Source organism: Equus przewalskii, unplaced genomic scaffold, assembly GCF_037783145.1.
Source record: "Equus przewalskii isolate Varuska unplaced genomic scaffold, EquPr2 ChrUn-13, whole genome shotgun sequence".
Classification (NCBI taxonomy): domain Eukaryota; kingdom Metazoa; phylum Chordata; class Mammalia; order Perissodactyla; family Equidae; genus Equus; species Equus przewalskii.
In genome coordinates, this window is record NW_027228750.1 from 7,968,507 (window position 1) to 7,991,570 (window position 23,064).

General features: G+C 42.8%; 1 protein-coding gene across 1 annotated transcript; it reads right to left on the reverse strand.

Annotated features, from left to right (window-relative positions):
* Positions 1-1,043: 1,043 nt before the first annotated feature.
* Positions 1,044-23,064, reverse strand: CHI3L2 (chitinase 3 like 2). Its single transcript, XM_070607622.1, is given in 11 exon segments — positions 1,044-1,181; positions 1,981-2,031; positions 2,034-2,083; positions 2,086-2,098; positions 5,896-6,093; positions 7,251-7,401; positions 7,631-7,755; positions 8,304-8,454; positions 18,653-18,709; positions 19,018-19,219; positions 23,040-23,064. Coding segments are annotated over 11 exon segments (1,161 nt in total).

Genomic DNA, 23,064 nt, shown 5'->3' on the forward strand with positions numbered 1-23,064 from the left:
AAATGAGCCCATACTTGGGAGAGCAAAATGATTTTTTTTATTGTGCCTCAGGGCAACAAGTCCGCAGCTGCGGGAGAATGAAGCTAAGCCCAGCCTGAAGTCGGAGAGAAAGTCAAGAGGAGGCTTGGAGGAAAGAGACTGCAGGGCCCCTTCCAACTTCTAACAATCCCACACAAGAATTCCGGGAGAGGGAGCAGGCAGCGAGGTCACCTTGCCTGTTCAGCTGTAAGTGAAGCCTGGAAACAAGAGGAAGAATGTTTTAAAGCCCAAGTGAGTAATCTGAGGCCTGAAACAAGTTACTAAACTATAGATGCTCAGAGCTGGAAGGGAGCTGCCCAATCAACCAGTCCAGGAAATTTCAAACCGCTCTGGGTCCTTCTCCAGGACAGCATGGCCAACCCTCTCCAGTTGTCTGTCTGCAGTGGTCCCCAGTCCTCTGCTCCTCCACTCTGATGGACCTCAGCATGACTGGTTGGTCAGCAATAGCTCTCACCTGCCCAAGAGGATAGACGATGCACCTGGGGAACCTGGGACCCAGGGATGGAGCAGCAGGCAAATCACCTGCCTTTAAGGCACTAGGTAGGCTTGCATAAGAGCATATCAGTGATGCCCATGGGGACTCTCGAACCTCTAGACTAAAGTAAGGTCAGCTGTGAGTGGTTGAGATTGGATTTCTCATCAACCCAGTGAGTTAAGGGCATAGAATCAGGTTTATTCTGATTTAAAAAATTAAGACAGGCTGATGTTTTGTAATGAAGAATTATGATGGAGTCAATGTTTACCCCAATATACCTGTAAAGAAAGCCCTTAGCTCAGACTGCGCTCAATAAATGGTAATCAAAATTATTATCGTTATTATTTTAAAAGCCTATGGGAAGCCCACCAAAAGGACAGAACCAGCCTAATCAATAAACAAGGCAGAAGGTCCACAGGAGCATAAGAAAGGATCAGTTCAAATCTGTGAAGATGATCTCCCCGAGTCCCTGTGTCCCGTTCTTCCCAACTCTCCTCCCACCCCCAGTCTGTCCTGGACTCAGTTACCTTCATAGGGAGCCAAGGTTTCTCTTGACAGCTTGGACAAGTGGGTAGGGGCCCTGGCTGCAGGATTTCCCAGTGAAGTCATCCATGTCAATAGACCAGATCATGGCCCCTCCCAGGTTTAAATTCTTTAGGAACTGAACCTGTGGGAAGCAGAGAGGGACATCCAGAGGTTAGAAGAGGCCCTTAAAGGCCCATGACCCAAGTCAGGTTCCGATGACAGTTTAAATTTAGAAAGCAGCAGTAGACTTACAGCTTATGGAGATAGGGACTCCTTGAAGGGAAGGGCTGCTCAGGAAGGCTAATGAGATCAAGAGAGGGCCACCCACTGTTAACCACCTCTCATTCTGGCTCATGGAATCATCACACCCCAGGTCCTGCATTCTTAGAGGCTCTGAAAACTCCCCAGGAGGAGGAGTAGAAACTAGGAAGCCCCTAGCAAGTCAAGTGGCCTGGGGTTGTCAATTACACTGACGCCTCCTTCCTGCTCTAAGCCTGGAAGGCAAACAAAAGTCTTACCAAGGTCTAAGAACTGGTAGGCTCAGAAAGCCAGAGCTTCCTAAAGAGGTAAGCCACAAGAAGGACTGAAGGACGTTTGTCCTGAGGTGATCAATGAGGTAGATAACTGCTCTATGCAGGTGCCAATGTCTCCTTTATTCCCTCTCCCTTCTCCTCACTCCTCTCTTCTCTCCAATCCTCACTTCTCCCTTTGTTCGCGATTCTTTCTTGAATCTATTCCATCTCTCCTGTCTGTACCATAGGTGCTCAAAGGGGTGGCTTAGAGTCACTACTAGTCTTGGGCCACAGAGGCCACTGGATCTCATCCTAGAGTAGGGGCCCAGGAGTTTCTCTCACTCAAGGGAGTATTGAGGCATTTGACCACATACCCCTTTCCCCACCCAAATGGGTGTTCTCTTGTCCCAGAGCCTCTTGCCTACCTACCTTTGTCTCCACACTCTTCATGTCATCATAGCCCACCCACTGGTTCCCCTTGAGACTGCATAGGGAACCTGCTGATCCTGGAGCCTCGTGATCTTGGCTCCTGCAGGAACTGGCAGATCTGGTGGGGGAAGGGAGAGCAAGAAGGTCATTTATGGGCTCTTCTTGAAACCCATTGAGATAGAAAAGGCAGATAGGCCACTAGGGTCTTGGGAACAATATCAGAACCTTTATCCCATTTCACTCAGACAGTGAGAGAAATGACCTGATACAACATACAAAATGGATGGTCCAATGTGAACCATTGGGAACTCTTTGTGCTAAGGCCTCATTAGGAGGAGCCACACACAGCTAGAGGGCAGACAATACTTGAGGTCCAGGTCAGACCACAGCACTGACCAGTAAATCTTCCCATTTCTTCATTTGCAGAATGGAAGTAAGTATAATAACATCTCTTATATACCTTTCTTACAATATTGCTGTTGGGATCAAATGAACTAATACATGTTAAAAAAAAAAAAAAAAGAACCTTGAAAACAGTAAAGTGCTCTATAAATACATAGTATTGTGAGGACCATCACCATGATTCTCCACCTTGTAGTTTATCCCCAATTCAATCCTATTACTCCTTCTGTGCCCCCTACCATTCCCAATACACCTGTCCTGGGATCCCCACTTCTATCATCAGCTATAGTCTCTTTCTGTTAGCATAAGTAAGAGCTACTAAAAAAGATAAATCTCCAGCAAAAAAAACCATTTCAAAGTCACATGGAAAATTCTTTTTGGCTTTCTCACTCTTTTTGGATTATCTACACTCGTGCTTGCCTCAATGAGGGTGGAAAATGGAAAGTTGAATATTTAAGCAAATATCAATTTGCCAAAGTTATAATGACCTAGAGTGATAAACCGAACAATCAAATTAAACTTTCCATGAGATGAGGGAGTGTGTATCCAGTGGTCCACGTTAAAAACCCACCAGCAGATTGTGAGCAATGCCCTCTCTATCCCTTATATTGAGTATCGTTGCTAGTAAGAATTGAAAGCCCAAAAATAAACCTACACATTTATGGACAGCTAATATTCAACAAGGGAACCAAGAGCATACAATGGAGAAAGGAAAGTCTCTTCAATAAATGGTGTTGGGAAAACTGGACAGCCACATGCAAAAGAATGAAAGTAGACCATTATTTTACTCCTTCCATACACAAAAATCAACTTGAAATGGACTACAGACTTGAATGTAAGACCCAAAACCATGAAACTACTAGAAGAAAACATAGGCAGTACGCTCTTTGACATCAGTCTTACCAGCATTTTTTCAAGTACCATGTCTGACCGGGCAAGGGAAGCAAAAGAAAAAATGAACAAAATGAGACTACATCAAACTAAAAAGCTTCTGCATAGCAAAGGAAACCATCAACAAAATGAAAAGATAACCTAACAATTGGGTGAAGATATTTGCAAACCATATATCAGATAAGGGGTTAATATCCAAAATATACAAAGAACTCATACATCTCAACAACGAAAAAAACCAAAAACCCAAATTAAAAAATGGGCAAAAGATTTGAATAGAGATTTCCCCAAAGAAGATATGTGAATGGTCAACAAGCACATGAGAAGATGTTCAACATCATTAGCTATTAGGGAGATGAAAATCAAAACTATAATGAGATATCACCTCACTCTGGTCAGAATGGCTGTAATTAACAAGACAGGAAACAGTAAGTGTCAGAGAGGATGTGGAGAGAAGGGAACCCACATACACTGCTGGTGGGAGTGCAAACTGGTGCAGCCACTATGGAAAGCAGTAGAGTTTCCTCACAAAATTAAGAATAGATATACCATATAATCCAGTTATTCCACTAATGGGTATTTATCCAAAGAACTTGAAAACACAAATGCATAAAGATACTTGCACCCCTATGTTCATTGCGGCATTATACACAATAGCCAGGACTTGGAATCAACCTAGAGGCCCATCAAGGGAGGAATGGATAAACAAGATGTGGTACATATACACAATGGAATACTACTAAGCCATAAGAAATTATGAAATCCAGCCATTTGTGACAACATGGATGGACCTTGTGGGTATTATGCTAAACGAAATAAGCCAGAGGGAGAACATCAAATACCACATGATCTCACTCATAAGCAGAAGATAAAAACAACGACAAACAAACACATAGCAACAGAGATTGAATTGATGGTTAACATAGGGCAAGGGGAGAGGGAGGAGGGCAGAAGGGGTGAATAGGCACACATGTGAGGTGATGGATTATAATTAGTTTTTGGGTGGTGAACATGATGTAATCTACACAGAATTCGAAATATATTATGATGTACACCTGAAAGTTATATAATGTTATAATCCTATATTAGTGCAACAAAAATTAAAAATTAAAAAAAAAAGAGTATTGTTGCTATTAAACTAGAGCTACCCAAGGATGGGTCAGCTTCTCTCTCTTCCTTCAATGTCAGGCACCCTGAGATTCAGTGAGGACGCTCATGATGACCCATTCTATATCCCCTTGCCAACTGCACCGATGGTTGCCTCAATCATTCCTGTGAGAGGTGAGGGGAAAAATTGAGCGTTACACTGATTAAGTACCTCCGTGGATGTCAAGTCACTCAATATGGGCTCATGGCGCGCCCACACTCACAAGGAGTCAGGCTAGGGCTCCAAGGGGTGACTAGAATGTAAGATAATATTCTATCCTGTACCTGATCAAACTCCTACCCATCCTTCAAGGCCCAGCACATATCTCTCCTATTCTATGGAGCCTTCCTCAGTCACCATTTCTGAATTCATGGCCCTCCACACCACTCATTGGCCACTTAATCACATCTTGTTTTGCAATACTTCTGTAATTTTGTTAACGATTATAGTTATCTTGTTTTTAAACCGTTGTTTAACTAGCTATATTTGTATTCTACATTCTTTCCACCTTGACGATAAACGCTTTGAGACAAGAATGGAAAATTACTTATTTCTAGCTCCCACAGTACCCAGTGTTTTGGATGTGGAAGTGTCCCAAGAGTTCCTGTTGGTGGAATTATTATTTGATTTCTGGCGTCCCTATGCTTTTTCCCCCTCAATTTCCCCAGAGGGAGGGGCAGGAAGAAATGATAGTCTAATCAGCTGGACAACTTTGATTGCTATCCCTATGATGCTAAGTCTATCTGACTTCAGGACAGAATCTGAGACATTTGCCCACTCCCTCCTTCTTGAAACACTTGCTTCTCTAAGCTCTTTGGCACAAAATGTATGGGTTCCTCCTGCCCTCCCTTGTTGATCTCGTCAGTTTCCTTAGTGGACGCCTCTTCCCTCTGTCTGTTCCTTAGGTGCTGGAGGTCCTTGGGTTTTGTCTTGGGCCCTAACCACTTCTCTCATATACTTTGGCTTCAAATACCATCTTTATGCTGTTGATTTTAGAATCAACATCTCTAGCATAGACTGGCCTCTTGTAATCCAAACCTATATACCAAACCACTCACTTTTTTATATGTCCCACAGGGATCTGGATGTCCCACGGGCTTCTCAAACTCAGAATCTCCAAAACTGATCTCATGATCAGGACCAATGCCCACTCTGCTCCTTCTCCTGTCTTTCCTACAACAAATGGCATTGCCATCCACTTTGTTGACCAAGTCAAAAACCTGCGACAGTCTCTCATGCCTTCTTCTACCCATCCCCAATCTCCTCTTCAGATTTTAGCTAATATCACTTCCTCCAGGAAGCATTCCCTGACCTCCTCCTAAGTCAGAGTTAGGAGCTCCTCTTATATGTTCCAATACTTCTCTGTACTTCCCTTCACAGCACTCAGGATGCATTACTCTGTTATTGTTAGATTGAAGCTGGAACCCCTACCCAGAGACAGGGGGCAGCTGAGGGCACAGTGAGGTTCCAGGTACCTCGTAATAGGCCAGGAAGCCTGAAGACTTGGTGATGGGGCCAGCAGCTCCAGGCCCAGCAGCTCCAGGCCCAGTGGCAGGGGCCCCCAAGGCAGTTTCTGCAGAGGCTAGTGTGAAGGACCATCCATACATGGGGATGCCCATGACCATCTTCTCTGCAGGCATTCCCTTGTTTAACCAGTAACCCACAGCGTATTCCTAGGAAGAGAAGATAGGCTGAGGCCCAGTGTGTGGGGGAAAGTAAGGTGTCAGGCCTTTCTTAACCACCATCCCAAACTTCACAGAGACAACTCTTTGAATCCTTTTCTACATTGGTGGAGTGTGGACAGTCCCACCAGAACCAGAGTGCTTATTCTAATGCACTAAATGCTCTTCAACAGTAAGAGACTAATTCAGCTTTTTCTAGTCATGAAAACAAACTAGACAGTTGATCACAAAAGAAATCAGGCAAGTGACCTAGAAAACATGAAACCAAGGTTGTCACCCTCTTTCTTTCCCCTTTGAGTCAATTGCTTATGTAATTTGTCCACACTATGATTAACTGTGCTTACTGACAAAGGTGGGGGCAAGGTGGCTGTCAGAATCCTTGACTGCGAGTCCTCACAATGACATCAGATCCAAAGGGCCAGGTTGGGAAGTAAGAGGCTAGTTTGGGCTTTACTGCCCTCCAGAACAAAATAAGGGGTTAGAGAAGATAAGGATATGTCTCATCCTTAAAGACAGCTGAGAGAGAGGAAGGAGTGAAGGAAGCTGGTGTGACTCGATCATGTGGTGACCTGGAAAACCCCAGATGGGAAATCAGAAGACCCAGCTTTGGACTGACCAGTTTAGTAACTTTAAATGTGAAGGCCTGGAAATATGCAACCCAGACAACATTTTTTTCTCCCCAAATTTTAGGAATACATATCCATATATATGTATCAGAACACCACCAACACATTTTTTTATTGATAAAATTTTTTTTCTTGGACTTTCCATTTTTCACCACTTTTCAAGACCTTCTCATAAACACAACTGTGAATGGTCACTGAATTTTCTGGGCTTCCATTTCATCATCTGTGAAGTGAGAGTAACACTTCCTGAACAGCCAACCTCACAGGACTGTTTTGAACAGTACTGTTCCCACTATGGGCCAGAGACAGCTCAGGGCACTTCAACTACCAGGCCTTCTGACATTTTCCAGGAGCCTAGTCAAAGCATTTCCCCTGTTCTCACTAGCTCCCAGGCTTCCCCAAGTACCTGTTGGGCATATATCTCCTCCACAGTTTAAGACAGAAGTCACTCTGGAAGTGTTGAGTTCTCCTTGGCCCCTCCCCACAGCCAGCATCCCACCACACTTCTTCCGGATGACTCACCACATTGTAGTGGGAGCTCATCCCTCTGTCTAGCTGCCCCTTTCTCAGAGGGCTGTTGTGGCCAGTGATGAGGGGCTTTTCCAAAGACCCATGGAAGTCAAACGACAGGAGGTTGATGAAATCCAGAGTGCCAAAAGCAAAGGAAGAGATTCTGTGATGAACAGAGGTAGAAGCAATTATACATATTTATTTTGGGCTTTGGATGCTGTTAGAAGTATTGAAATTATCCATAAAGGAGAAGTTCCTGTATGCATGATGTGGTTAGGACAGTGACTCTCACGATTCCCTCCTCCCTTCATTCCTCAGACATACTGACACGCATCACTCACATGGACTAGGAGGGAGGCAGAGGGATGGAGGAGGTGCTCCAATGTACTCACTTTGCCAATTTCTTGATCTGATAGCTGTTATCAATCATCTGCCTCCCTGAAGACACTCCTGCAGTCAAGAGAAGCCTTTCTCTAGTGGATTTTACAAAGTCCTTCTGAAAGGCTTCTGCTAACTCCTATGAAAAACAAGGAAACAAGGAGTCAGATTCCCCCTCTCAGAGTACAATGCTAAGGTTCTTGCCTGAGATCTATGATGTTTCTAGGACCACATTAGATGGAAGAGATCAACTCTTTCCTTCCCATTCCCACATGAGGATGCCTCGTGCCTGTATCTGCTCAGCAACTCTTCATATCGGGCAGGAGGAGACCCAACCTCACTCCACCAGGAAGGAACCATCTAGGTTTCCTCCTGATAGATTGTCTGGTCTAGCTGATAGAACTTCTATGAAGCTGTCTCAGTACTCAGGAAATTCTATGGCCCCATACTCTTTTATATGGATGTTGCTTTGTTTTGGTGGTATTTGTTTATTGTGTAAGGAGGCTCTATTCTTTGATGTTGTCCTTGCTGTAAATTAGGACCAGGAGCTTTTCCTCCATCAGTGGGGGCTTTTGGAAAGTGAGGGCTGTGTCTTCCAACCAGAGCCAGTCTCTTCCTTTTTTCTCCTGGTGTGACCATGGGTTCTGCTTGTTAAAGGTACTGAGTGTACGGTGGAGTTTGGCTTACATGAATCAGCACAGTGAAATCAGTGTTATCCTTCACATCTGGGTAAATCCAGCTTATATCCAGCCCATCAAAATTACGGTTCCTCAGAAACAGGATTACAGATTTGATAAACCCCAAGTGTGATGTAGAAGAATCGACCATGGCATGGAACCTGGGTGGAAGTAATACAGGTGTTTTTGGGAAGAAGAAGCAATGTCCATAGCACATGTTTTTCACAGAAATCCTGAAATAGTCTTCCCTTCCCCAATACTTTCCCACTATTTTTCTATCCCAATCCTTGCCCCTTCTGGAACAGCTAGGGAGAGGAAGGATTGTTGGGCCAGAAAATTGACCAGGTCGGGTAGAGGGAGACTGTGGCCTCTGCAGACCTTCCTGCAGGGTAGTGGAGCTGCCTTTGACAACGACTCTCTCTAAGACCAAACTTTAGTCGGGCTCCTCTGAACCCTTCTTCTCAACTAGGGCTTGAGACCTTGCACTTCTGTGTCCATTTTTGCAAAGTCCAGTTTTAGCAAAAATCCTGCTAAGTCATTTTAACAAGAATCTCCCACGCTTGATATCAGATCAGCCTTGATATCTGATCAAATTCCTGCCTTATCATCCCCTGGGTGATGTCTAGTCTCCTTGGCCTGCCTTCAGCAAGAATCCTGTCGAGTCAGCTTAGCAAGAATCTCCCCAGTTCTAATGTTTCCCCTTAGTAATTTCCAAGCCACCACCCCCAACCCTGACCCTGCTTCTTGGCTACAAATCCCCACTCACCTTTGCTGTGTTCAGAACTGAGCCCAGTACTATACTGAGCTCTCTTCTCCCCTATCACAGTACTTCCTGAATAAAATCTGTTTTTATCTCTTTACCTACTGTCCAGCTCTGGTTTTCTTTCACATATTATACCCTTGAAAAGGCAGTTTGCAGTGTGGTGGGCTTAGGGTCAGGACATCTGGGTTCATGTCCCAGATCAGAGTCCTTTCTGGTGTCCACTTGGCCACTAACCAGTTCTCTGGCTTCTAGTCTGGCCATCTCTAAAATGGGATGGAGGATCCAATCCTGTCTCATGTATCTCAAAGTGATCACATTTTGGAAAGCTCCATGAAAACAGAGCTGGACTTCATGGGGATTTCCCCCAAACAAGCAACCAAAATCTCCCCAGTCCCAGGGCGTCTGATGACCAGCAAGGAGGACTCTGAAAGCAGCAGCCTCTCAGAGGATTTAATCTGAACTGGAATTCTTAAGCCATTAAATTGATTCTTAGCTGCCACAGAGCATTTAAAATCCAAAGCTGTAGACAAGATATTGGTATTTTCCTGGGGACATCCTTTGACTTGTGTCACTTCCCAGCTCTCACAACACCTCCCACCCCCAGGAAAATTTAGAGTCTTGAATTCATTTTGTTTCAGTCAATATGAAATTGAGGTTTGGGTCTCTGTATGTATCTCAGCTGCATAGTGAAAAAGATAACAAGAAACTGGCCTGTTATCCAAAAACCATGGTAGAAATAGGTTTCTAACTTCTCTCTTGTGTTTCAAAAGTGCTTACAATGATTATAACAAAAGAGAGCAGTGGCATCTGAGGCTCTGAGGCAGAAGTCTCCAATTTTAGGAAAAACAACCAATCAATAGGAATTTACTAATTTTCTCCTTAGAAGCAAGTCTGTGTGTTACACATTTTTAGGTATTCTGCATATCACCTGGCACAAAGTTTGCCATTTACCTAATAATAATAACCACATTAATAATATAACAACAATTCTTGCAAACATTGAGCTCTTGTTGCACATGAGCTCTACACTAATCAGTTTGCTTGTGTGGCCTGCCCTCACAACATCACCGAGGGAGATTCTGTTATTATCCTCATTGTATAGTTTAAAGAAACCTGAAGCATAGAGACATCAAAGAATTTGCCTGAAGCTACACATCTTGCATGCAGCTTGCATGTCCATAAAGGGAAATCCAAACCAAATTTGTCTATCTCCAAAGACCCAGTTTTAACCACTAAACTGGTACAAAACATGTACTCAATAAATTATGTATTGAATGAATGAATGCAGGCATGTAAGAATGAATGAATGAAGATATTTTTAACTGAATCAAAACTTAAGCAAGTATTAGGAATGAGAGAGAGAATTTGGGAATTAAAAGGATAGTTGTGGCAGAGATCTCATTAAGGTGGTGGTGTAGGCAGACTCTGAACTCACCTCTTCCCATGAACATGACCAGGTTACAACTATTCTTGGAAAAATAACCCCAGAGAGAGAACTGAAAACTGGAATAAAAAGAACCCCCACAACAAGGGACAATCCTGCCTGAGGTGGAAGAGGCAGAAATTCCTTCTGGAGAGAAGAAAGCCACCTTCACAAATGGTGGAGTTTCATAGTCAGCCGGGCAGAAGCCATCCTAAGGTATGCAGTCCTCCCTGGAGAAGTGGGGACCTGAGTAGGGGCACTTTACTGCTATAAGCATCCTTCAGGCTCAGCACAACTGAGACGAGTGATCTACTGTCTAGCTTCACTGGCTGTTAACTACAATGAGGAATAACTCCAGAAAAGCTATTGACATAAGTGGAATAAACCCAACTCTTAAAGGGTCCATGCAGAAATTCACCCATCTCAGAGCAACATAAAATCACCAGAAAGCAAGGTGCACAGTCCTTTGATGAAAAGAGACTCACCTGGTAGGCTCTGGGCCCATCTCACTGAGAAGTGAGACCTCTCAGGAGACTGAGACGTTGGTGGCGACCATTGCTGTGACCTAGTTCAGGCATGCTGACACCTACACTGGCAGACACTTTTGGAGTTATTCCCCAGGCCTGTTAGCCCTGGGGTCTGCCACACCACCAGAGCACAGATTTAATCCAGTTAAGCCAGGACAGGCAGCCCACCCTAGGGACTGGCCCCACCCAACAGCACATCCTTGGGCAACTTTTCAGTCTGCATAGACTGGGTGCCTGGATCCTCTACAGGCAGGCAAGTGTGTCTGCCTCTGTGGGGCAGGGCATGTGTGAGGACCAGGTGAACTGTGGGGACTGTTGGTGGAAAGGTAGGGGCCTCTGCAGTGGGGCAACTCTTCAGGGGGTCTGGAAGTGTGCAAGGGCCAGGACTGTGTTGACGGTGTGTGTGGACCTGTGGGGAGTGGGGCTTATCAGTGGCAGAAGACCTGTGCTTCACAAACAGCCACAAAGGGGATCAGCCCCACCTTCCAAAGCCTGAAACAATTAGGTGCTCCTGTGCCTGGGGCCAGCCCCACTCAGCTGCAATCCTATGAGAGCTGACAACAGCCTTGCAGGCCTGAGGCCTACAACAACAGTAAGTCCCTGAGCCTTGCAACAAGCTACACTGGGTGCCTATTCATTTAACAGGAAAACAGCAACAGGAAGGTGCTATTAGACCTTGTAGCCATCAGTCTGGGGCTCCTCAAACCTGATTTACAAACAGTCACCCAGGGAGGGAAAGCCTAGACTCCCTGGGTAGCTGCAGTAAGAGAAACTCTGTGGCAGCAGAAGGACACACATAGCCAACACAAGGGTCACTCCTGGAACATCTTGACTGCTGAAGAAAAGGAAACACACTGCTGGGACTCAAAAGGCATCTCTTGCATAAGGCCACTTCTCCAAGAACACGAGACACAGCTGACTCATCTAATACACAGATATAAGCACAGAAAAAGAGGTATAATGAGGAGGAAAAGGAATATATTCCAAGCAAGGGAACAGAACAAAACCTCATAAAAAGAACTAAATGAAACAGAAATAAGCAATCTACCTGAAAAGGAGTTCAAACAAAAACTCATAAGGATGCTCACTGATATTGGGGAAAGACTGGATGAACACAGTGAGAATGTCAACAAAGAATTGGAAAATATAAAAAAGAACCAATCAGAAATGAAGAATACAATACTGGAAATGAAAAATTCACCTGAGGGACTCAATAGCAGAGCAGATGATACAGAAGACTGGATCAGTGAGCTGGACGAAAGACTAGAGGAAATCACCCAAGCTGAATGGATAAAAGAGAAAAGAATTTAAAAGAATGAGAACAGTCTAAGGGAACTCTGGGCCAACATCAAGTGCACTAACATTCATATCATAGGTGTCCCAGAATGAGAAGAGAGAGACAAAGGGGCAGAGAATCTATTTGAAGTAATAATAGCTGAAAACTTTTCTAACCTAAGGAAGGAAACAGACATCCAAATACAGGAAGCACAGACAGCACCAGATAAGATAAATCCAAAGAGTCCCACACCAAGATACACTATAATTAAAATGCCCAAAATTAAAGAGAAAGAGAGAATCCAGATAACTGCAAGAGAAAGGCAACAAGTGACATAAAAAGGAAAGCCCATAAGGCTATCAGCAACTTCTCAGCCAAAACCCTACAGGCTAGAAGAGAGTGGGACGACTTATTTAAAGTGCTGAAAGGAAAAAATCTACAGCCAAGAATAGTCTATCCAGCAAAATTATCATCCAGAATGAAAGGAGAGATAAAGAGTTTCCCAGACAAGCAAAAATTAAAGGAGTTTATCACCAAGAAACAAGTTCTACAAGAAATGCTGAAGGGACTTATTTAAGTGGGAAAGAGAAGAGTACAAATATGGATATGAAAATTATTTTAAAAAAACACCAGGCAATAAACCACTGGAAAAGGCAAAAATACTGTAAAGGTAGCAAATCAACCACCTGTGAAGATAATATGAAGGTTAAAAGACAAAAGTACTAAAATTACCTATGTCAATGATAAGAAGGCAATGGATAGATGTACAAAATAAGAGATTAGATATGATTTCAAAACCATAAAATGTGGGAGGAGGGGAGTAAAAGAGTAGAGCTTTTAGAAAGAGGTCTAACTAAAGAGATTATCAACTCATTATAGATTGCTATATATGTAGGTTATTATATATGAACCTCATGGTAATCAAAAAACCAGAAAGCCATAATAAATAAACAAATAAGTAAGAGGAAAGAAACCAAATGTATTACTAAAGAAAGCCATTAAACCACAAGGGCAGAAAGCAAGAGAAGAAGAAAGGAATAGAGAAGAACTACTAAAACACCCAGAAAAAATAACAAAATAGCAATAAATACATTTTTATCAAGAGCTACTTTAAATGTCAATGGACTAAATGCTCCAATCAAATACCCAATTGGGTAAAAAAAACAAGACCCATATATATGCTGCATACAAGAGACACAGTTCAAACCTAAAGACAATCACAAACTGAAAGCAAAAGGATGGAAAAAGACACTCCATGCAAATGGCAAAGAAAAGAAAGCTGGAGTAGCAATACTTATATCAGACAAAATAGACTTTAAAACAAAAACTGTAACAAGAGACAAAGAAGGGCATTACATAATGATAAAGGGAACAATCCAACAAGAGGATATAACACTTGTAAATGTCTATGCACCCAACATAAGAGTACCTAAATATATAAAGTAATTATTAACAGACAGGGAAGGAGAAACAGACAGTAACGTAATAGTAGTAGGGGACTTTAACCCTCCACTTACACCAATGAATAGATCATCCAAACAGAAGATCAATAAGGAAACATTAGCCTTAAATGACACATTAGACCAGATGGACTTAATAGATATATATAAAACAGTCCATCCAAAAACCACAGAATGCACATTTTTTTCAAATGCACATGGAACATTCTCCAGGATAGATCACGTATTAGGCAACAAAATAAGTCTCAATAAATTTAAGAAGATCGAAATAATACCAAGCATCTTTTCTGGTCACAAATGTATGAAACTAGAAATCAACTACAGGAAGAAAATCAGAAAAGCCACAAAAATTGGAGATTAAACAAAATGTTACTAAACAACTATTGGATCAACGAAGAAATTGAAGGAGAAATCAAAGAATACCTGGAGACAAATGAAAATGAAACTATGACATGTCAAAATCTATGAGATACATCAAAAGTGGTTCTAAGAGGGAAGTTTATAGCAAGTCAGGTCTACCTCAACAAACAAGAAAAATCTCAAATAAACAATCTAACAGTGCACCTAAAGGAACTGGAAAAAGAAGAACAAACAAAGCCCAAAAATTAGCAGAAGGAAGGAAATAATAAAAATCAGAGCAGAAATAAATGAAATAGAGACTAAAAAAAGAATAGAAAAAAAATCAATGAAACCAAAAGCTGGTTCTCTGAAAAGATAAACAAAATTGACAAAGCTTTAGCTAGACTCACCAAGAAAAAAAGAGAGAAGGCTCAAATAAGTAAAATCAGAAATGAAAGAGGAGAAATTACAACAGACACCTCAGAAATACAAAAGATTATAAGAGAATATTATGAAAAGCTATATGCCAACAAAGTGGATAATCTAGAAGAAATGGATAAACTCTTAGAATCACACAACCTTCCAAAACTGAATCAAGAAGAAATAGAGAATTTGAATAGTCCAATCACCAGTAAGGAGATCAAAAAAGTAATCAAAAACCTCCCAAAAGATAAAACTCCAGGAGGAGATGGCTTCCCTGGTGAATTCTACCAAACATTCAAAGAAGATTTAATACCTATCCTTCTCAAACTCTTCAAAAAAATTGAAGAGGAGGGGAAGATCCTAACTCATTCTATGAAGCCAACATTATCCTGATACCAAAACGAGACAAGGAGAACACAAGAAAAGAAAATTACAGACCAGTATCACTGATGAACATCAATGCAGAAATCCTTAGCAAAATACTAGCAAATCAAATACAACAATACATTAAAAAGATCATACACCATCATCAAGTGGGATTTACTCCAGGGATGAAGGGATGGTTTAACATCTGCAAATCAATCAACATGATACACCATATTAACAAAATGAAGAATAAAAATCACATGGCCATGTCAATAGATGCAGAGAAAGCACTTGACAAGATACAGCACCCATTTACAATGAAAACTCTGAATAAAATGGGTTTGGAATGAAAATACCTCAACATAATAAAGGCCATATACGACAAACCCACAGCTAATATCATTCTCAATGGAACAAAACTGAAAGCTATCCCTCTAAGAACAGGAACCAGACAAAGATGCCCAATGTCACCACTCATACTTAACATAGTATTGGAAGTCCTAGCCAGAGCAATCAGGCAAGAAAAAGAAATAAAAGGGATCCAAATTGGAAAGGAAGAAGTGAAACTGTCACTATTTGCAGATGACATGATTTTATATCTAGAAAACCCCAAAGAATACACTAAAACACTTTTAGAAATAATAAATGAATATAGTCAAGTTACAGGATACAAAATTAACACACAAAAATCAGTTGCATTTCTATACACTAACAATTAAGTAGCAGAAGGAGAAATTAAGAATACAATCCCATTTACAATTGCAACAAAAAGAATAAAATACCTAGGAACAAACTTAACCAAAGACGTGAAAGGTCTGTACACTGAAAACTGTAAAACATTATTGAAAGAAATTGAAGAAGACATGAAATGGAAAGATATTCTGTGCTTTTGGATTGGAAGAATTAGCATAGTTAAAATGTCCATACTTCCTAAAGGAATCTAAAGATTCAATGCAACCCCTATCAAAGTTCCAACAACATTTTTCACAGAAATAGAACAAAGAATTCTAAAATTATATGGATCAAAAAAAGACTCTGGAGAGCCAAAGGAATCCTGAGGGAAAAGAACAACGCTGGAGATATCACACTCCCTGTTTTTATAATATACTACAAAGCCATAGTAACCAAAGCAGCGTGGTACTGGCACAAAACCAGACACACAGATCAATGGAACAGAATCAAGAGGCCAGAAATAAACCCACACATCTATGGACAGCTAATTTTTGACAAGGGAGCCAACAACATAACAATAGAGAAAGGAGAGTCTCTTCAATAAATATTGTTGGGAAGACCGAACAGCCACATGCAAAAGAATGAAAGTAGACCATTATCTTACTCCTTCCCTACACAAAAATAAACTCAAGATGGATTAAAAATTTGAATGTAATACCTGAAACCATGAAACTTCTAGAAGAAAACATAGGCAGTATGCTCCTTGACATCGATCTTAGCAGCATTTTTTCAAATACTATGTCTGACTGGGCAAGAGAAACAATAGAAAAAATAAACAAATGGGACTACATCAAACTAAAAAGCTTCTGCACAGCAAAGGAAACCACCAACAAAACGCAAAGACAACCTAACAATTGGGTGAAGATATTTGCAAGCCATATATCAGATAAGGGGTTAATATCCAAAATATACAAAGAACTCATACATCTCAACAACAAAACAAACAACAACCCAATTAAAAAATGGGCAAAAGATTTGAACAGAGATTTCTCCAAAGAAAATATACGGATGGCCAACAGGCACATAAAAAGATGTTCAACATCATTAACTATCAGGGAAATGCAAATCAAAACTATAATGAGATATCACCTCACTCTGGTCAGAATGGCTGTAATTAACAAGACAGGAAACAATAAGTGCTGGAGATGTGGAGAGAAGAGAATCCTCGTACACTACTGGTGGGAGTGCAAACTGATGCAGCCACTATGGAAAACAGTATGGAGTTTCCTCAGAAAATTAAGAATAAATTTACCATATGATCCAGCTATTCCACTGCTGAGTATTTATCCAAAGTCCTTGAAAACACAAATGCATAAAGATACATGCACCCCTACGTTCATTGTAGCATTATTCACAATAGCCAAGACTTGGAAGCAACCTAGATGCCCATCAAGGGATGAATGGATAAAGAAGATGTGGTATGTACATGCAATGAAACACTACTCAGCCATAGGAAAAGATGAAATCCAGCCATTTGTGACAACATGGATGGACCTTGAGGATATTGTGCTAAGTGAAATGTCAGAGGGAGAAAGTCAAATACCATATGATCTCACTCATAAGTGGAAGATAAAAACAATGACAAACAAACACATAGCAACAGAGACTGGATTAGTGGTTACCAGAGGAGAAGCGGGGAGGGAGGAGGGCAGAAGGGGTGATTAGGCTCATGTGTGTGGTGATGGATTGTAATTAGTGTCTGGGTGGTGAACATGATGTAATCTACACAGAATTCAAAATACATTATGATGTACACCTGACAGTTATATAATGTTATAATCCAATGCTACTGCAATAAAAATTTTTTTAAGTAAATAAAAAATAAAGGATAGTTGCCACGGAAAACTATTCATAAAGGAAAGGAGTTCACGGTGAGGTTAACGCAGAGCCAGAAAAGTTAAGTAGGTTGATCTTTCTTCTTCCTGCCTGTAGAAATTGAGTTGCTAAGTATTCTACAATTTTAGAACTGGTAGAGACTTTAGAAATTAATTAAGTCAATCTACTTATTTCATAAATGAACATATTCTGGATAAAAAAGGAGAAGGAAAAGGAAGAAAAAGTTGACATTTACTGGATGATAACTGATCCAGGCACGTGACATGCATAACCTCATTCAAAATCCTTGCAACTACCTTATGAACTAGGTGTGATATACATTTTACAGATGGGTAAACTGAGCTCAGAGAGGTTGTTAAATTTCCCTAGGTCACTCATCTACATAGGTCTTCGAATGTTTAGTTCTTTTCTCTGCTTACTCCAGCTGCAATGCGTACTGACAAGCTACATGGGGAAGTTGTCCTATCCAGACTTCTTGTGAAAGCTGACAGCCTCACGTGGCTGAGTTTAAGATCTCTAGACTTTTTAAATGCTAGCCCTTTACAAAATTAAGGCAGAAGAAATTCAAAATTAGATTAACTGTATTTTAAGATTGCAAAAAGTTGTCTTTCATCCTTACATTAAGCTCTGGATGTAAACGGGGTATCATTTTCATGTGAATAGGAACTATAATTTATAAGGGATGCCTTGTATTAATATCTATTTTCTTTTTAAAGCAAAGCAGACCTGATTGTCTCTCTGCACTCTCAGGCCATCCAGCTACACAAGGACCCAGAATGCCACAGTCCACTCACTGCTGCTGGCCAAGGCCCAGGTTTTAAGTGGAAATTACACACCCAACCCACCCTCATGGTGCAAAGTCAAACCCTCAGGTGAATAAAAAAATTCCATTTCCCAACTAAAACCATCCCCCCATAGTCCATGGGTAAAAACCTTCTGTAAATAATTGTGAGTTTACCGCTCACAGCCCAGTTTCTCCCAGGCCTTAACAATCTGGGCTTGTGTTAAGCTCCTGCAGAGTTCCTTCCAAGACACCAGGAAACCTAGGGCTGTGCCTCAACTTGTGACAAAAATGCAGATCAGTTTTGCCATCTGGACCAAGGCATGACCTCCGTAAAGCCGAACTCAATGTCTCTTCTCAGGAGGGGGAAAAGTGGTGATGATTAGAAATTACATGGGAGAATGAACATAGAATAGAGTGATGGTGGTCTTACCCATTGGAACCAAACAGGTACCCTCCAACGGACAAGAGAATTTTCAGTTTGGAATTCCTAGAGTAGAAGAATAAGCTAATTATTTCTCTACTGGCTGCCAGGGAAAACTGCCTAAAGGGTTTAATTCCTGATGTGAAGAATATGGATAAATGGGGCCTGGCTGCTTAGCAGCTAAATTCAGTGAAGGGATGAGGCACTGGGGAGAAGAACAGGTAGGATCAGAGTTATACCCAAGGAAATACACTGGAACAAATGAATGAATGAATGAATGAATGAATGGAGATAGTAGGCCTTAGGCCCAGTTTTGGACTACCTTCTCTCCTCCAAAACCCACCCCGGATGCTTCCCACTCCTATCCTACTCACTTGGTTTTGAGACTGTTGATGGTCTAGTAAAGCATCACATCATTCTTGTCCTTGATGATGACCTTGTTTTTACTGATGCTGGCGAACGCATAGATGAGGTGAGAACATAGGAAGGGGTCAATGTTCTCAGGGGTGAATTTTCCTGGTTCCTGCCAGTCCTGTGACCAGTTGGTAAAGTAACAAACCAGTTTGCAGGTAGATCCTGGAGGCGAGTGAAGAAAGCCAATGGGAGCCTAGTGCTGTTACCTTAGAGCCCAGAAGACCACAAGTTTCTCCTAAAACAGGCATTGCCTCCTTTGCTTATTCAGCCAGAGCCTCTGAAGGTTGCTCAGCCTGGGCCCTTGGTGCTGGCACTTGAGCATCCAGACCCAGTAAAGAAATACATCGAGAGACAGATAACATCAATATGTAAAACATTCACAGAGCACAGAGATTCAATGTGCATGGATGGATGAGTGACACAGAGAGATAAACAGAGAAAGAGATGATGCACACAACATTGAGGTAGCTACGAGAGAGAGAGATTCAAGAGATAGAACCAGAGCCATGGATGCACAATGAGATACACAGAACAAAACCTCAGAGTAATACATATGTTAGTGTCAGACCTGGGAGAGTAAACAAGAGAAAAAGAGTGAAGCAGAAACAGAAATAAACATCAGTAAGGACCCAGCCCAGGAGATCCAGGCAGTAGTGACTCATTGACTACTTACCTCCCTGCAGAAGTAGCAAGACCACTAAACCTGTAAGAGATGGGTAGGGAGAGACATCTGTTGAGCCAAACCCGGTACTTCTGTCTCAGACTGTGGCAGTGAGTGATGTGGATTAAGGCTGCCCCAGCTAGAGAAGCCCAAGGTGACCTGGCCTACGTGCCAAACTATACGACCCAGTGGACTTTTTTTATGGTATGAATTAGGACTGCCCCAGGGAGAGAAGCCCGGGGCATCCTCACCTGCATGCCGATCTATATGGCCAGATTCGTATCTAAAGTTATATGACCGCACAATAACCAGACCCCATCTGCACTGAAATCATTTAATGACTTTTTACATCATCTTTTCTTTTTTTTCCAGTAAAAATAAGTCACGTACCCATGCCTTATAAAATTAGCCCTAACCCTCAACTCAGGGCAGCAGCAGGAGCTCTGACTGCCCGTGGGTCCTGTCCCCACACACCAGCTCTGCCTGCCCATGGGTCCTGTCCCCATGCCAGCGGGAGCAGCAGCAGCTGCTCTGCCTGCCCATGGGCCCTGTCCCCATGCCAGTGGGGACAGCAGAAGTGGCAGCAGCAGAAGCTCTGCCTGCCCATGGGTCCTGTCCCCATGCGGCAGCAGCAGGAGCTCTGACTGCCTGTGGGTCTTGTCCCCACACACCAGCTCTGCCTGCCCATGGGACCTGTCCCCATGCCAGCGGGGGCAGCAGCAGGAGCTCTGACTGCCTGTGGGTCCTGTCCCCACGCACCAGCTCTGCCTGCCCATGGGTCCTGTCCCTATGCCAGCGGGGGCAGCAGCAGCTGCTCTGCCTATCCATGGGCCCTGTCCCCATGCCAGTGGGGGCAGCAGAAGCGGCTGCAGCAGAAGCTCTTACTGCCCATGGGTCCTGTCCCCATGCTATTCCACACTATTCTCTAAATAAAAGAGCACTACTGCCAGATCTTGAGAGTCTAAGAAATCTTTCTTTCGACTCCTCGGCTCACCGACCCCGCATCAGTGAGTATGTGGCTGTGCTACATGCAAGGCACAGCTGCACTTCCTCTGGGCACTGCAGCCACAGCTGCTGTGGTCTCTTTACAGAGCCTTGAGACCTCCAGTCCTCGGGCCCCTGGGGACTCTACAGCCCTATAAAGAAACATTTTCCAAACTAGGAATTCATTTGTTCATGCATTTATCCAACAAACATTTATTGAATTACCTGCTCTGTGCCAGGCGTTGTCATGGATATTGGGGAAACTAAAACAAAGTTGATGCCATCCCTGCACTCAGCGGGCTCGCAGCCCAGTCTGGACTGAATATAGTTAGGGTGACCATATAGTTTATGGTCCAATGAGACACTTTGGAGAGTGAAAAGGAGCATTATTAATAATTTTCCTGGGCCACTAGCTTGGACCAGATCTGTCCTGGGTAAATTGAGATGAATCGTTACCCTATGTACAACTAACTGTTGAAACAAGGCAAGGTGAATTGAGGAGCGTAAGCTGGCTCTGCTAGCGCTCTAAGCCTGCACGTCTGAGGTCACGCCCAGCCTATTCTCTGATGAGGATTTTTAGGCTGGTTAGTTTTAAAACTACAGATGAGATTCAGGCTCCAAGGAGTGGAATTTGTTTGCCCCTTTGTTGGGAAACATTTACATTTCTAAGGGAAACCTCTATCTGTGAAGATGCCTCCCTCTCTGTGCCAGGAAGAAGGGGGGGGGATGGTCTTATCTCTAGAAGCTCTTAATCAATGCCAGAGGCAAGAACTTAAGTTGGTTACTGTCAGGCAACCTCATGTAACTGAGCCCCTCCCCCCCCCAACAAATCCTCCTTTGTCTTTAGCTGAGGATAAAATTCAAGCAGTGACTTCTGCCATTTACTCAATCCGGTTTGATTCTTATCTAAAAGTTGTGGGACCGCCAAATGGCCGGACCCTACAGGCACTGATACCTCTTTAACTTTTTTACATATTCTTTGTCTTGTAAAGAGATAACTCACATACCTATGCCTTAAATTTAGCTCTAACCCTCAACTTGGAGCAGCAGAAACTCTGACTGCCCATGGGTCCTGTCCCCATGCTATTCTACTTTCTAAATAAAAGAGCACTACTGCCAGATCTTAAGAGTCCAAGAAATCTTTCTTTCGACTCCTCGGCTCACCGACCCTGCATCATTCTCCAGAAGACATCTCCTGCTAAGAGGATTGGTGTGACTATTCTGTCTTTAATTCACCCTCCTAAAGGGAAGGAGAGAGCAGGACCCTGAGTCCTGGAAACTTCACCCAAAAGGCAAGACTCCTTGAACTGTAGCCCCCCCTAGCCTGGGAACATTGTCTAGACTTACTCACACTAGGACACCTTGGGGGTCTGAAAATGGAGAAAAAGGCGGTTAAAAAGGAGAGAAACGTTGGATGACACAGCTGCTAGAGCTGGTGCCTCCTCTGCAGAGTTCAGGGCTGGGGAAAACAGCTCTAGGGTTCTCTCTTGCTGATTTGCATCCTTCTTAGGCAGAGAAGGCAGGGATTCACTCCTCCACACACCCACTAAGTGGTTAGGAAAATGCTGCTTGCCACATCTATTGTCAGGTCAGCCTCCAGGCACTTCAAAGTGCTGCCTCCCTGTGGGCTACTCTCCCAAGGACCCAGGGCTAAGAACTTCAGCAGGGAACTTGAAAGGCTTCTTGCCCTTACCAAGGGGGCAGTCCTGCCTGGAAAGCATAGTCAAGATGAAAGAGGTAAGACAGAATGAAATGGCTTCTTTTCCCCCATCTCCTCCAGGTAAACTTTCCCTGTTCACTCATAGCCCTGTTTATTTAGTCTCATCCCACCTTATCCAAATTCTCAGTCACCACAAAAGCCAGTTTCGGATCAGGACTTTAGAGTTCAAAGAGGGATTTTAGAAAACATTTCATCCCACAAATCATTATACAGATGAGAAATGTGGGGCTCCCCCAAAGTTCTAAAATGTACCCAAAGCATAGCCCACGAAAAATGTGACTCTCAATACAGTGCTCATACTTCAAGAGACTAAGGAAACTTGGTCTCTTTCCTGTCTTGAACTCCAGTTCCAACGTGGGCAAGGGGCCCCTCTGTGTAAATGCAGACTGAGAACACCCTGATGGCCCAAAGGACCCCGGCCACTGCTGTTCCCTTGCCCACTTAGGAAAGGTTAGACGGGTCCCTTAGGACATTCTATTAGCTCAACAGTTTTTGATACTGAGGTGAACAGAGAGACTGAGGTCCCAGGAGAGGAACAACGTTACTTCCTCCAGAGGTCTGCGTTACCCCTTCCCTTCTCATCAACTTTCCTGCTGAATGATCAGCCCCACACTCACCTGCCCAGAGAGACTTCTGGTCCAT